General features: G+C 32.8%; 1 protein-coding gene across 1 annotated transcript in view; it reads right to left on the minus strand.

The window, feature by feature from the left end:
* LOC129798667 (carcinine transporter-like) overlaps positions 1–14,348 on the minus strand; it is a 29,434-nt gene extending 15,086 nt beyond the window's left edge. Inside the window, exon 1 of the mRNA XM_055841934.1 lies at positions 13,432–14,348. Coding sequence (XP_055697909.1) covers positions 13,432–13,826 — 395 coding nt within the window. The 5' untranslated portion in view covers positions 13,827–14,348. The remainder of the gene's footprint in view (positions 1–13,431) is intronic.
* Positions 14,349–14,614: the final 266 nt, after the last annotated feature.

The raw sequence follows: 14,614 nt of genomic DNA on the forward strand, positions 1-14,614 counted from the left end.
AAAGACTATATATTGTTCAGCAAACTCCATTTAATGTGATAACTAACTTATTACTTTTATGGTAGAGTAGTTTTTAGCTAAATTACCAAACGGACTTTATATGCAAAATATGCACTGAAGGTTATGTACGGTTATTGAACTTGATCTTCTTTGAAACACTTTAGTTTCTTGGACACGAATTAATGTTAATTCATAAATTTACGCAATTTTTGGTCACTCAAACTCAGTGGCAGAGCGATGATCTTTCGATTTCGCGATGTTTGACTTGTAGTTGTCTTATACTTAGTTTTAGTTGCTTATCGGTTATAGAATTAAAGGTTAAACGATAAGATATTAATGTCGTATTTAAAGTGAACCCCTGAATTTTAATTAGAAGTTGCCAAAAAACTTTAAAAATGATTATAGAAGGAATCACACCTAAAAAAAACAACATTAAAAACTTATAAAAATTATATGGAAATGGAAAAGTAAACAGTTTATTAAATTTTATTTTTCCAAGAGGTAATTGATTAATATATATGGGACAGCTTTCAGGATTCGCACGGACTCTGGCTTCGAAAGCTTTATATTTTTCTATATTTTTTTAATGAAGCCGACCTATGTCATAATAGTTAGTCTTAAGTCACACATTTCCTGGAAAATGCCAGATTCATTAAATGGGAAAAATATGAAATATTTTATGCAAGAGTGTGAGCAAAGTCTGAAAGCTTACCTCTATAAAGCTTCTGGCAAATTTTAAAAACTCTGGGAGATAACCTCCTTTCGGGTGCGTCAGTGGTGTTTCTCTTTTCAGGGACACGAAAAACTCACAAGATTCTTTTCCAAAGCTTTCGGCGCTGCAATGAGTCTTCCTCAGTGGTCAAACAGTGTTCCCACAGAGAGATCCCAAAATTCCCTGTGTACCCTCATTAGGAGTAGTGGAGATAATTAAGACAAAATTCAGAGATAATATCACAGTTTGACCACTGAGGAAGGCGCACAGCAGCGCCGAAAGCTTTGGCAAAGAAGTGTGTTTTCGTGTCCTTTAAAAGAGAAAGACCACTGACGCACACGTAAGGAGGTTACCCAAGCAGCAATTTTGTCTTAAAATGGTCTTGTAGAATTCTCTAAGTGAGGTACTATAGAACTAATAATCTTTTTATTTACTTATAACGCTCTTGCTTCCATTACTGAGATTACTATAAGTAAAGTGGCGCACTCTTAAGGATCTTAAGAGCTGCTATAGGAATTTCCATGGAAAATTTTCACTTTAAGTCTTTTAAAAATGCTCTAAAAGACTTGTCTAATACTTGGTTCTATAAGGCAGCTATTTTGCTTCTTGGGTATCTCCCTGAGTTTTTAAAATTCTACATAACGTCAGTTACCACTCGAATGTTCTACGTCTTCTGGAAAATGTTTAAACTTTAATGGTAAAGAACTGGTTTAACATTGTGTCACCTTAGGGAGCATTTTGCCATTTTTGTAAAGATTTTGGTTCGGCCTCTAAGCCTTTCTCAGTAGTCAAATTACTTGTACTTGTTTCTTGAAATTGGATTCTGCCAGTTCTCACTTATCTCTTTGAAATGCAGGTCCATAACATACAAAATTACAAACTCTTAAGTTGTCTTCAGTCTAGTTCTGAAAACTCACAAAATTTAAACGAAGAGCAATTGGATTTTTTTTTCAAAACCAGATAGAACAATGCTCTTAGAGCGCCATATTAAGTGAAAATTTTCTTAAGAATATCGCATAAAACAATAAAGGTAAATAAGATAAATCTTAGGTTCGCAAAACCGTACCGTAGATGCCGGCAACTGTGCCTCTGCTGTTTGTAAGCTTTTCTTTAGTGGTGTTTACCGATCGGATATGATACACCAAATTAAGGAAAATCATCTTTAAGTGTTAGAATTAAGGAAAATCTTATGAACAGTAAATCTTATGAAAGAGTTTACGACGGATACGAATAATAGGGAACCGGCGAGTATCGGGTGGTGGGGTAGCTTAAAAAAGACGATGTTTCTAAATGCTTTCGGCTCAGACTTACACCTAGAATTTTCTTGCTTTGTCAATTGAACTAGTGGTTCACAAGAGAATGGGATTTGGGGCTCTGCACTTTAAATTATTGATATTATTCTTAAATTTTGATATTAAAAATTATTCTTGCTTTCTTTTGTTTTGGAAAGCTTGGAGTCCGACCCGAAAGCTTTAAGTAAAATCGTTTTTTTAAGCAACCCTATTACCCCATACTGCTTAACTCTATTATTCAAATTCCTCGTTGGATAATAATCAATCTACGGCGGATTTTGAGGTTCGCATGTGAGAAAGAACGGTTCCGTAGGTGATAAAGTTCATAGCTGTACCACGACGAGAGGTAAATATTAGCAAGTAAATTCATTTCATTATATTTTAGGTGGTATGACCATGTGGTTCGAAAGGATAAGGTTCATCCAATACGGACAGATCTTACGATTCTAAAAGACTAGGCTGACCCGGCCCATGAATAATGAACATCGTAGGACAAGACGCCACTTCAGTAGGGATGTTGAGCTGAAGAACAAAGGCGAGTAGCCATCAAAACGGTCGAAAAATCACTGATAGTACCGATTTACTAAATATCATTAGATTCCTTTATGAGGAATGCTTGGAATTTGCACTGAAAGCTTTAGGTAACACATTTTTTTCTAAACGGCTGTCTCCTTAGTATTCACCGGGTTATTACCATTAGAATATTTCATGAAAGTTTAGGATTTTCACATGCGGCTATTTACAGGTAGGGTAACTATGCCAAATTTCGGCATAGTTGCGTGCAAGCGCCAAAGTCTCAAGTTTGAAATGTAACATTTTTAATACAAATTGATTTTTTTATTCCTTCTTTTTAAGTAGTGTTGCTTGGGACTTTATACGCAGTTTATAATTTTCATTTTCACACAAATCATTCTTATTTCATTTTAAAATAAATAAAAATGTAGACACAGCTTTAGTGGCCTATTTCGGCCACCTATATTCTTAAAGTTCCTTGCCTTCCCAGAATTTTTTCAGTGTCTTTTTCACATTATCTCGTTTATCGAAACGACATTTTTGTTATGTTTCTGCATTGTATGATCTCTGGAGTACGCAAAAACTAAAATTCATTGAAATTTGAGGAACAAAAAAAGTGGCCGGAATTGCAAGCCGGCCGGAATTTGGCACACTTACCCTAATTTTAATTTTACAATCGAAATAAATAAATCAACGTTTCAACAAGGAAGGTATCAAGTATCTCGTAATTTTAAGTCAAGACAAATGTAAAACCGATAAGTATTGGTTATTATTATTATTATAATTAAAGTTTTAATGCGAAAACGGATTTTCCAAGATTTCATAACCCTAAAATACGGTAGATTCGGTTAACTTTAGACTCCAGACGTAATTTTGTACTCCTGCTTTTTGTAAGCTTTGTTTAATTCAAGCTTTAAAAATGGTGTAGAGAATATAAAAGCTCTAAAGAGATAGCCTGATAAAGATCAGGTCAGATAAAGATTTAGGATGATCTGATTTTCCTGAGTGCAAAATCAACTATCCACGGAAAGTTGTTTGAATCAATCATTGTCATCTGCATTCTTTTCGATTAGTTTCAATAATTTGAATGGTTTTTGAGCCAATTAAATATATCATTATTGAATAAATTAAAAATAATTAAAGCCAGAAAATCGAAAGAAGCCATATACGAAAACGGACAGTACAAAAAAGGATATTCTAAAATTTTAAATCTGTCCTAATATTGTAACTCTAATTAATTTTGACACATGGAAAAGAATTCACAAAGTAGATTTTGATATAATCTATTATGTAAGATTAAGAATATAAAAAATGATGTCTGAAAATCAAGTTATTCGAATGTTCCTCATTCTCAATACGAAATTTATAAAATTCTCTGAATATTGTCAACAAGAAGACAACATGTTGAGTTTTATGATGGCAATGCGTCAGTCTGGGGTATGAATATTTATTTTAAGCTAGTTATTAATTCAAAATTAGGCACGCGAAATTAGTCATTTCGTCTGTTTGGCTAAACGCATGGTTCGCTTGATTAATGAAACTCGTGCGACCACAATTTAAATTTCCATATTTGTCAGAGCAGATAGCATGAGGATATGTTATGGTTAATTACCCTATGGTTACTTTTGTGAACCGTTTTGTATGACAGGAATATTTTGTGTTAATTGAGAAGAAATAAACATGCGCGCAGTAGCCTGAAATTTGATCAGCCTTGTGCAGTTTGATTATACATCAAATTGAGTCATTTTTTTTTTGTTGTTGTTTAACCAAGTCGAGTAAACAAGAAAATAATATAGGATGTTTTATTATTTTGGTCAAAGTACTAGCAATTCACTTATTGTAGACATTTTTCTGTCCAGCAATCAAAGGTATTTTCCTTGTCCAAAAATATTTACACAAATTTTTGCTGTGTCAATATTTGAAGTAAACTTAAGAACACAAAAGAATTGAATGGTGTTTGAAAATTTACATATCATGCCGGTGAGATGTTCATGTTGACACGAATATCAGGAGGGGACCCTCTTGGACGTTCCGTTGTACAATCAACATTTTGCATTGTTGGAGAGATTTTTCAGTGAAAATGTACAACATCTTCAGGTGAGTCAAGACAAAAGTTAAATACACAAAAAAAATTTAGGTTTTTTTTTTCTTCAGTCTTCTATAATTTTATCCGTTTAATGCTATATGCGAAACCAACGGGGCAAGGTTAAGTGATTTTTGCTTCTTTTCCAACTAGGTACAAGGCTGTGCACAAAATATTGTTACCACTAATATCGGGTAGATAGAGTGCTGAAAAAATTAATACTAAATTGGTTTACATTCTCACATATTAATTATGTAATTTAAATTGTTTATTAATTAGAGTAATATGATTAAAAGTCAATAACGGGGTCAATCGCGATCATAACTTATGGACTTCTTCATGTATCACTATTAATGTCTCAATAAATGGTGCTACTCGTGGTTTTTTGTGATTTATGGTTCGGCGAAACGCGCGTTCTGCCCAATTCAATAAAGTCATTCAGAAGAAATTCCCCGTGTAAACTGATGATGGAATTGGTTTCTTTTTATTGCGTCTCACATGCTTTAACCGTTTGGATAGTTTTTGTCGTTTTTGTTTTATTGGTTACGTTTTGTTGACGATGGCACGGGCTACAAACAGGGCCGACGTCAAAAGTTGCAGCAACTTTCACGAAAAAGACTCTTTCAAAATAATTAATTTAATTACCATTGCGCTAATATATCGTATTTAGGCTCTCAATAAAATTTCAATTCTATTAAAGAAATTTGCAATGTTATTATTTCGAAGATAAAGTGAACCAATAGAAGGTATTTTTTTAATGTGGCTAAGTTTTGTTTTCTTTCCATTACTGGTCAATTTTATAGGCAAATTTTTTTTTAGTTTTTGTAATTTTTTTATTTTTGAAAGATGTACTTAATTTATTAAAGTTTACTTTCTTCTTATGATTTTGAATTTTTCAGATAAATCATTTTGTGAAAAATTGTTACAATTAGAATATGAAATATTTTGTTTTGAACAATGAAGCGTTTTTAAATAAAAGAATTATTTCTCCAAATTTTGTTTTGACCAACGCTACGGCGGCGACAGACCTTGAAAATATTTTCAATTAAAATTGTGTTTTACATTCAACGGGCATATAAAACAATCAATTTAATTAAAAAAAAGTCGTACTTTTTTGGAACAAAATCTTATAGCAAACATACGACTTTTCTGAGCTGAATAAACAATAAAAAAATTGAAAAACATTAAAAAAAACAAGAGCGAATTTATATGTGGAAGAAAAGAATTAAAATGAAAAAGAAAGAACATGAATCGTAACAGATTTTAGAAAATTTTTAAACAATATTTCGCTGAACTTTGTTTTTTTTTTATGTTTAGCTTTTCGTAGCACCCAAAAATTGATCTGTTATGATTTGGTAAGTCCCATATAAAATTTTATTAAGTATGTTTTTTTTTAGTTTTAAAAGTATTGTTAATAAAAATATGGAATCTATAAATAATTTCTTCCTTGATTTTGTTTACTATGTGTATTTAAATCAGGGGCATGATATTTCTTAAGTTTCCCATATGTTTCTAGCGTGCCGAAAAAACTTTTGGGTTTATTAGCTGTTTTCTGTCAGTGTAGAATGAATTAGCAAAAAATATAAATGCAAAATAAAAGCCAACTTAATATTGAATAGGCAACCGAAAACCCTAAATTTCCAACCTACGTAGTTTTGGAGATATCTCGTGAAATGTGTACAAAAACACGGAAAAATTTACACTAAAATAGGTCGCATTTTTCAGAGCTAATGTCACCCCCTGATTTAAATTAAAAAATCTTGTTTTATTTTTAATTTTTTTTAACCAAATATCGTCAAAAAAGCAATTTCTAAAAATAGATTACAAAAGCAAGGAGGAGTGATAAAAATATTATTAGAAATATGATATATAATATATTATTAAGGAATTAACAGCTTTCTTGGCTAAATTATTCTAGACTAAAGGGGCAGTTCTAAATAATGCTTTATTTTGCAAAGCTTCAAACAATTTTTCCTGTTTACATTTTTGGTTTTAAATATTTCAAAACAATCTTTATTAAATTTTTAAATTGAATATTTTGTAAAGAAATAGACGATTGTATAGACGAGAAATAAAATTATATTATTTTTTAATAAAAAAATGAAATAAATATAAAATGATTTATTTTTCAATATTAGAGAAAAATATATATTATATATTCTGTTTTAGTTCTAATTTTTTTAAAACCACGTGTGAAAAGTCCATAAATTTAAAAGTCAAAGTGTTTCACTGTTCTTGAAAAAAATAAGTTAGATTCATTAAAGGACCTTGGGAAAAATATGAAATCTTAAAAGCCAAATTAAATTTTAATATCATATTTAACAAACGCATATACGTATGTGCGTGGCTTGAACGTTTTCCCCTATATTTCAATTTGTAGCAAAAAAGGGATGGCAAAGCGTCCCAGGCTTTGCGAAACGCTCGAATTCGTAGGATAGCATCTAACCCTCAAAAGTACTTTCGCATCATTTACCGTCTACCAGTTCTCAACCGAGTTAAACCGATTTATAAGTCACTCGAAATAACCCACAAAATAATTTTAAAAGTAATAAATTTGATTTTCAGGGAAAAATTACTTATCGCTTCATAATCGGTTTATTACTGCTTCACAACAAATATTTAAAAATATTTTCTAAAATAAATGAGGACCAATATAATTGAATTTCAAATAAAATTTAGTTTTCGGTTATGAAGCGGTTAATTAACGATTGAAGACCGATTGGAACCGGTTCAGTTTTGTCGGAGATTCCAAGACCTTCCAACGAGCCCAAACATGACCTCAATCGTTTGATAAATGCGTTCTCTTGGGCTTTTTTTTTAAAAACCTTTGACCTTGAAAAATCGTTATGAGTAACGATTTAATGGTATTTTCCCAATTGATCAGTAAATCACCAGGGTTATCTATAAAACATATTTAAAAGTGAAAAGAATCATACGACGCGTTTTCGAGCAATCCCAAAAAATATGATTTTGAAGGGGAAGGAGAGTAGTGGGGGGGGGGAAATGAGGGACATGCTAACGATCCTTGGGTCAACTTATGGCGGGGGGGGATCACCCGAAGGTCCCTAAGTTGCTATCTCATACCGTTTGGCCTCTAGAGCTGGCGTCAGACGGACAGATGAACAAACAGCGTTACGACATTTCTCAGAAATCATCTGAAACGCGAAGATCTGTTGAGAAAAGCGGTCTCTGGGAGTTGGAAGGTGGAAATTTTAAGGAGCTGAAAAAATCGAGGGATAGGCAAAAGCGTACTAAGGGAATGTTGGCATGGTTCGCACAGAGTGAACCTTCAGACAACGCAAATTTTCTCTTTGTTCACAAAGAGCTAGTTCGTCATTTTTTAGCCATAAGATAGATCATTATTAAGCACATGAAACAAGATGAGAAATGGTAGGTCAGCTCTTTGCAAACATAGAGAAAATTCGCATCGTTTGAAGGTTCACTCTATGCGAACCATGCCTACATTCCCCTACGTTCGAACGACTTACGGTTCGGGCAAAACAATTTTTTCTATGTTCTTAATGAATTTGACCCATGGCTCTTTTCAGGAAATTTGAAGCATTGCACTATCTATTAAATTTTAATTTTATAATGGATTAAAATGATTAAAAGCATATTGAAAAAAATGATTTGTTCAATGCTTGAGTCGTCTGAAGGTAGCGCGCTGTCCCCTACTGCTTTCTCCATGAAGTTCGATTAGTAAAAATCGTGGAATATTAACAAATTCAACCTGAAGTATTTTGCTACATTTTCCTTTTTTTAACTACTTGTCATGCTACAAGTTTGTAAGAGGGAACTACCCTATGTTTTGTGAGACAATAAATGAATTGAATTGAATTGAAAGTATTCATTTTTTAGTACTAGCCCTGTTTATATATATATTTGTCTTGTACTAGTGGACAAAATCGAAAGTCAATATTCGAAGCACACCTTTGTTTGTGCCAAACCACGGTAATCCCCTTGATTAATTGATTCATGTCACAGCAAATTAGTGTTTCACTCGTGCGATGCCGTCAGCATCCACCGTAAATGACTGTTGAACGACTTCGGGAAATTCGAAACACCTGCAGATGGGAAATTTTCTTGTCCACCTCATTGAGCAGATGACATAGTGATTATTGTTACAGCCAGGGACTTCCCTCTGATGCCACAAATTGTGGTCATTTGGTGCCAATCTAAAGAGTTAACAATTCATTCCTTGGGATATGGCAAAGTCGATGCGAAATGTGCAACATGTGGAAAGTTCAGGGAGTTTAATCCAGAAGGTCAGAAAACGAATAAAACTATGCGATTTGGTGTTTTTTTTTTTATATATTCACACATTTCAACTAGCATGGCTATTATCTCGTTTATTGTTATGCTAGGTATCAATGAAAGCCATTGCAATAGGGGGTAATTATTCAAAATGACAACAGATCTTGGCAAAAACGTCGGGTGCGATAGTGAACTTTTAAGTTGGTAGTAAAGATTGACTTGGAAGATTAACCCAAGCACTGTGGTCATTACAATTTCATTTGCTGCAATCACAGCAATAATCGCTTGAAGAGGTTAGTTGAGTGCGAAGTAAAAAACTATATAATAATAACAGTAATAAAGTGATTTTACGGTTCAGTACAATTCTGTGAAAAGCGGGTCAAGTTGATGACGTTTTTGTTGTTGTAACCCATACACGAAAGGAAAAATAATTGAATCAATTACAAAATTTGTTGAGATTGATTTCATCTTAGATATTCTTCAATGGGAATATGATAGTACATATTCAAACTTGAGAGGCAAATTTTTTTTTAAAAAAATTGAATTTTTATGCCCCTGACACACCTTTTAGATCAGGAAATTTTCATAAAATCAATACTCTCATCCCATTCTTTCTCAAATGTATTGCATAAAAGCTTGCATATTACTTCGCACTCAAATTTAAATTGCATTTGTTTTTATGATCACGTAAAGTCAAACTAAAATAGTTTTTTTTTCTGATCTGAAAGGTGTACTATGGGCATTATGTAACAAATTTTATTGATGTCTCATTTTTGTAAATATCTTTAAACACATTTTTTTTTAATTTTTTATGATAAAATTCAATTTTAAATTTTTTCGTTGAACATTTGGTTGGTTTCTGGTTTAGTAGTAATTACAAAGTAAATGTAAACATTATACAGATTATAAAAAAGATTATACGTCTTGCCTTATTTTTTAATTATGGATGGTAATGGATAAGTCGACGGCTAACACATTACAGACTTTTGTAATAAATAAATAGATTACAAAGTCAGTATTTTTATTAAATTTTGTAAGTAAAAACGTCAAATTTGAACAAAAAAAATTATAGAAGAATTACATAAATTTAAAAGAATGAAATCATTTTGGTCACTTTTTTATTTATTTTCTGAATGCTCAATTCGACGACTCAGAATACATATAATGTAAGTCAAACAACTCGACTTTTTACAAAAAATATTTCTTTTGGATACTTTTTTATACCCTATACCTTCCTTGTGAATATTATACTTGAAATATAATATCTCAAAAATAATGTAATTCTCAAAAATCGTATACTCTGCATAGAAAATCTCAGCTTGAAATCGCTCTCGTGCAAAATTTGCCTACTACGAGTTATTCGTTTCTTATTCTGAGTGGTCGAATTATTGTAACGTGTAGGATAGACGCTGGTAATACCGAAACGCTCCTAATATTGACGATGCTTGTAATATCGACTTCTCCCTCAATTGATGGATAAAAAAAATAATTTTTCTATATGAACTTTAATTATTATATGATTGTTTAATTATTTCATGTTTCACGATGTCAAATAAAAAAAAGCACAATTTTTCCAGTAATATTTGCACAAGAAAAGTGATTTTCAAAAATGTGTGCATAAAATTACAATAGGAGCCATTCCAAAAATTCACTTTGCTGCCATTTATCTTAAGCAAATACAGCCAGTTTTGTCAGTGAATTGAACAGTTTATGCGCTTCTTATCGATACAATTGGTATAGATATTGGAAACCAATTAATGATTGAAGCTTACATGTAAAGATTTCATAGGTCAGTACTGTTAGTTGAGCGTAATAAGAGGTTTTCTGCAATCAATAATCTCAAATTCTGATGCATGGAATATCGATCACTTCCACCGATCGAACTTTTTCACCGTTTAGCTGCGGAGGTTGGTCAACAACGCTAAGACGGCGGTGGACGCCTGTTATTCTTCCTCACTTTCCCATGCTATCACACTATATTTTCAAGAGATTTGTGTCTCAAAAGCCAAAAATGAATAAATAAAAAAAAATTAAACTCCATGCACAAAACAATCTCGACAAAACTAGGGTAAAATGAGGTAATTTGGAACCATTTACAATTTGGGACATTTGAGATTTTCTCACTGTTTCAGATGAGCAAAGAGAAAACAAAGACTAAAAAAATAGAAGAAAAACACGATTAAGAAAAAAAGGAACAGATTTCTTCCTTTTTAATCTCTAAAACAGTGAGAAAATCGCAAATGTCCCAAATTGCAAATGGTTCCAAATTACCTCACTTTACGCTATATGTAAAAAATGCAAAATTCCCAAACATGACCAAGGATTAGTTATAAGTGCGAGATGAATCTCATTAGCAAACAGCAATTTGTATATCGCGAAATTACTTTGTCATTATTATTTACGTAAAAAATATTCTACCGCAGATTACTGTTTAGTGAGAAAAAATCTGCATGACTAATAAAAATTTTGCCTCCAAAAAATTCTATTCTGCTAGAGAAATTTGCATCATCAAATAAGTGATAATATGTTCTTCAAACTCACTTAACTCAAACCGATTCGAAAATATTTGGTTCGGAAATTCGTATGCAATTCCAACGTTATGAGTATATAAGGTAATGGAAATGACATAATAATATAAAATGTAAATAAAACGAAAGTAAATGATACGAAGTAAAATAAATAATGTTAGATTTTCATTCAAAAAAATAAAGAATTTTAATTTGTGATTTTTATTATCACAAGATTTTGGTTGACTGTAGGAGGATGTGGGGCATCCTTGAAATAGGGCCTTTTTAACCTATTTTTAAATGGAACTGATTCTTACCGTGATATAATTTAGCTCAACAAACCAATTGTGAAGCTAAATTACATTGTGATAGGTGATAAGGCACGATTTTGTTTCAAAAAAAATAGGAGAAAAGCTCTATTTTAAAGGTGCCCTAATTCAAAGGTACCCCGCTTCTCCCTAAAGGCCTCTACACATTGGGAGCAATTTTCATCAAAAATCGCATTTTTGACAAAATTTTGACGTTTCTACCTGCAACAGTGCGGACGATTTCCTTCAAAAGAGCAATTTTTGATAAAAACTGCTAACAATGTGTAGACACCATAAGGCTTCTAATAACAGAGTACTAGACCTTTAAATTTTTAGTTCTATTAAGGATTTTACACATTATGTGAAATTTGTTTTTCACAAAATATTAATTATTCTAGAATTTCTTTATTTCTTTTTCAGTGGTTTATTAAATATTTAAATTTTATCAACAACATTTTAGGGTGGAGTAAGTAGTTTGGCCACTTTAAGGTTTCATGTGCTTGTAATATTTATAATCTTTATTTAAATAAAATGGAATTTTGTACAAAGATACCTTAAAGCCGTTTCTTCCTAATAATCCAAGACAATTCCCATTTTTTTTGGATATGTTAGTGAAAAATGCATTTTATGCAACTATACATGTTTCAGTACTTTTGGCCACTTTGTAAGCACTTTTGGCCAATTGTTTTCAATAGAATTTTAATAAAATAACGAAATAGCTCTCGAAAACTTTCATAAATTAACAGCACAAGTCCTATTTTTATTTAACACCAATTTTATGTGATTATTAGAGTATTTTAAATGAGTTTTTGCACATTTTTTATTTGATGTAAAAATCAGTTAAAAGTCACGCTTGTTTTTACTGAAATCCGCGAGGTGCGCCACGTGTAAAATGTATGGGAAAATGAATGGCCAAAAGTACTTACACAGCCGAAAAAAGTAACCTCTTTTAGCCACATCCGATTTTCATTTAATTTGTTAGAAATTCTTATTAAGGATGATATCACAATAAAATTTAGTTAATTAAGAAATGGACTTTTATTGAATAACATCAAATATTTTCATCAAAAGTATGAAATAACGCAAAACAATTTCTCTTAACATTAACAAGTTTCTTAAGAATCCCATGTTTTTTTTGTGATGGTTTATCTTGTCGAGAATTTCTTTCAATAACATAGAATTAATCAAGTCGATATAAAATCAAATATGGTCCCAAGAAGCAAAATAGCTGCCTTATAGAACCAAGTATTAAACAAGTCTTTTAGTGCACTTTTAAAACACTTAAAGTTAGAATTTTCTGTTGAAATTCCTATATAAGCTCTTAAGATCCTTAAGAGTACGCCACTTTACTTATAGTAGTTTCAGTGATGGAACCAAGAGCGTTATAAGCAAATAAAAAGATATTTGGTTCTATAGTGCCTTACTTAAACAATTCTACAAGACTAAATTAAGAAAAAATTGTTTCTTCGGGTTTTCTGATTCGTTAGATTAGAGGACTCGAAATAAGACCCATTTTCCTGTTCTAAATAAACTCATAATTGCCTTACAATGTGATTTTACTTTAGGTGGCCAAAAGTGCTTGCATGGCCAAAAAGGCCGACTCTACCCTAGGTTACATTAATGATTAATTGGTAGTACAAATATGTTTTGTCATTGATTGAAGTACTATTAAGATCATTAAATGGTGCAAAGAGATCGCGATCGAGGTGACAGTAAAAGAAGTATGATTCTTGTGCGTGACTCAAATGGGGATTTCCCTTACCTCGTGTCGAGATCCAAGTGGCTCAATTCAGGTGCTATGCACCAATGTTCCTCTGGTACGAGTGTGATGAAAATCTGCGAGAAGTAGACAAAGGCCACGAAGAAGGCGAATGGGATCATGCAGAGGAAGAGGATCTTCTGAAACAGTCCAAATTCACCAACGTGCGGAAGGAGATCATCGAAATCGATGATCTTGGTGACGGGATTGCCCTTGGGTTTCTGCGGAGGATGCAAATCCAACACTGAGGATTTCTCATCACTCTCAAAAACTCTATTCACATAGCCACATTCACCCTGAGGCTCTGTGGTTTCGCAGTGATCTGTCGTGGATTCTGTGGGGGCCTCCCGCAATCGATCACCGATCACGGGAATGCTCTCTTGTGGCTTTGGTGGCATACTCTACTTTTTTTTTCCAGCCAATTTTAAAGTTACCACTCACTTTCACTTTTGCACACAAATTCACACTATCCGATTATTACTCTAATTATTGCAAATTCTTTTTTTTATTCATTCACTGATACCGTTTCAGATTTAATGATCACTGTACGATCTGGTTGTGTGCTTGTGTTCTTGCAATGGTACTAGCGGATTAATTGCAGAGGAGAGGAATGAAAATTGCAAATAAAGCTGAAAGCTGCTACACAAAGAAGACACTCTTGCAGCAAATCTCCCTTCTTCTCTGGAATGCCTTAAGATCGCCAGATTCTCTACCTCGATCGGAGCTGCACGCACTCTTATCACAATATTCCTTTGGCACTTGCACGCACTCACTCACGAGATGTAATCTTGGGGGCTTGACTGCTCCGCACGAATCGGACACACCACACAAATCCGAACGCTTAGCAGTGGCAACTGGGTAATGATCGCACTCTGATTATGTATTTATACAACAGGCCAATACACCGAGTTCCCCCACATTTCTTGCACGTTACGGGTTTTTTTGCTTACATTTTTTCAAAAGATCTCACCCAAAATACCCACCATTCAGCACATTTAGCCAGCACACCAACCATTTTCACCCAAGACACCCCAATAAACCAATGGGGAATCCCACCGATCGCGACTCATGATCATTCCGCTGATAATCTCGATGACGATCACAGGTGATCCCCAATTGATATGCATATTTATGACTGATATAAATCAATTCTCATCTGGAAGGAAATACTATATGAGCTACTGTG

This window comes from Phlebotomus papatasi, chromosome 1 (assembly GCF_024763615.1).
Source record: "Phlebotomus papatasi isolate M1 chromosome 1, Ppap_2.1, whole genome shotgun sequence".
NCBI classification, from domain to species: Eukaryota; Metazoa; Arthropoda; class Insecta; order Diptera; family Psychodidae; genus Phlebotomus; species Phlebotomus papatasi.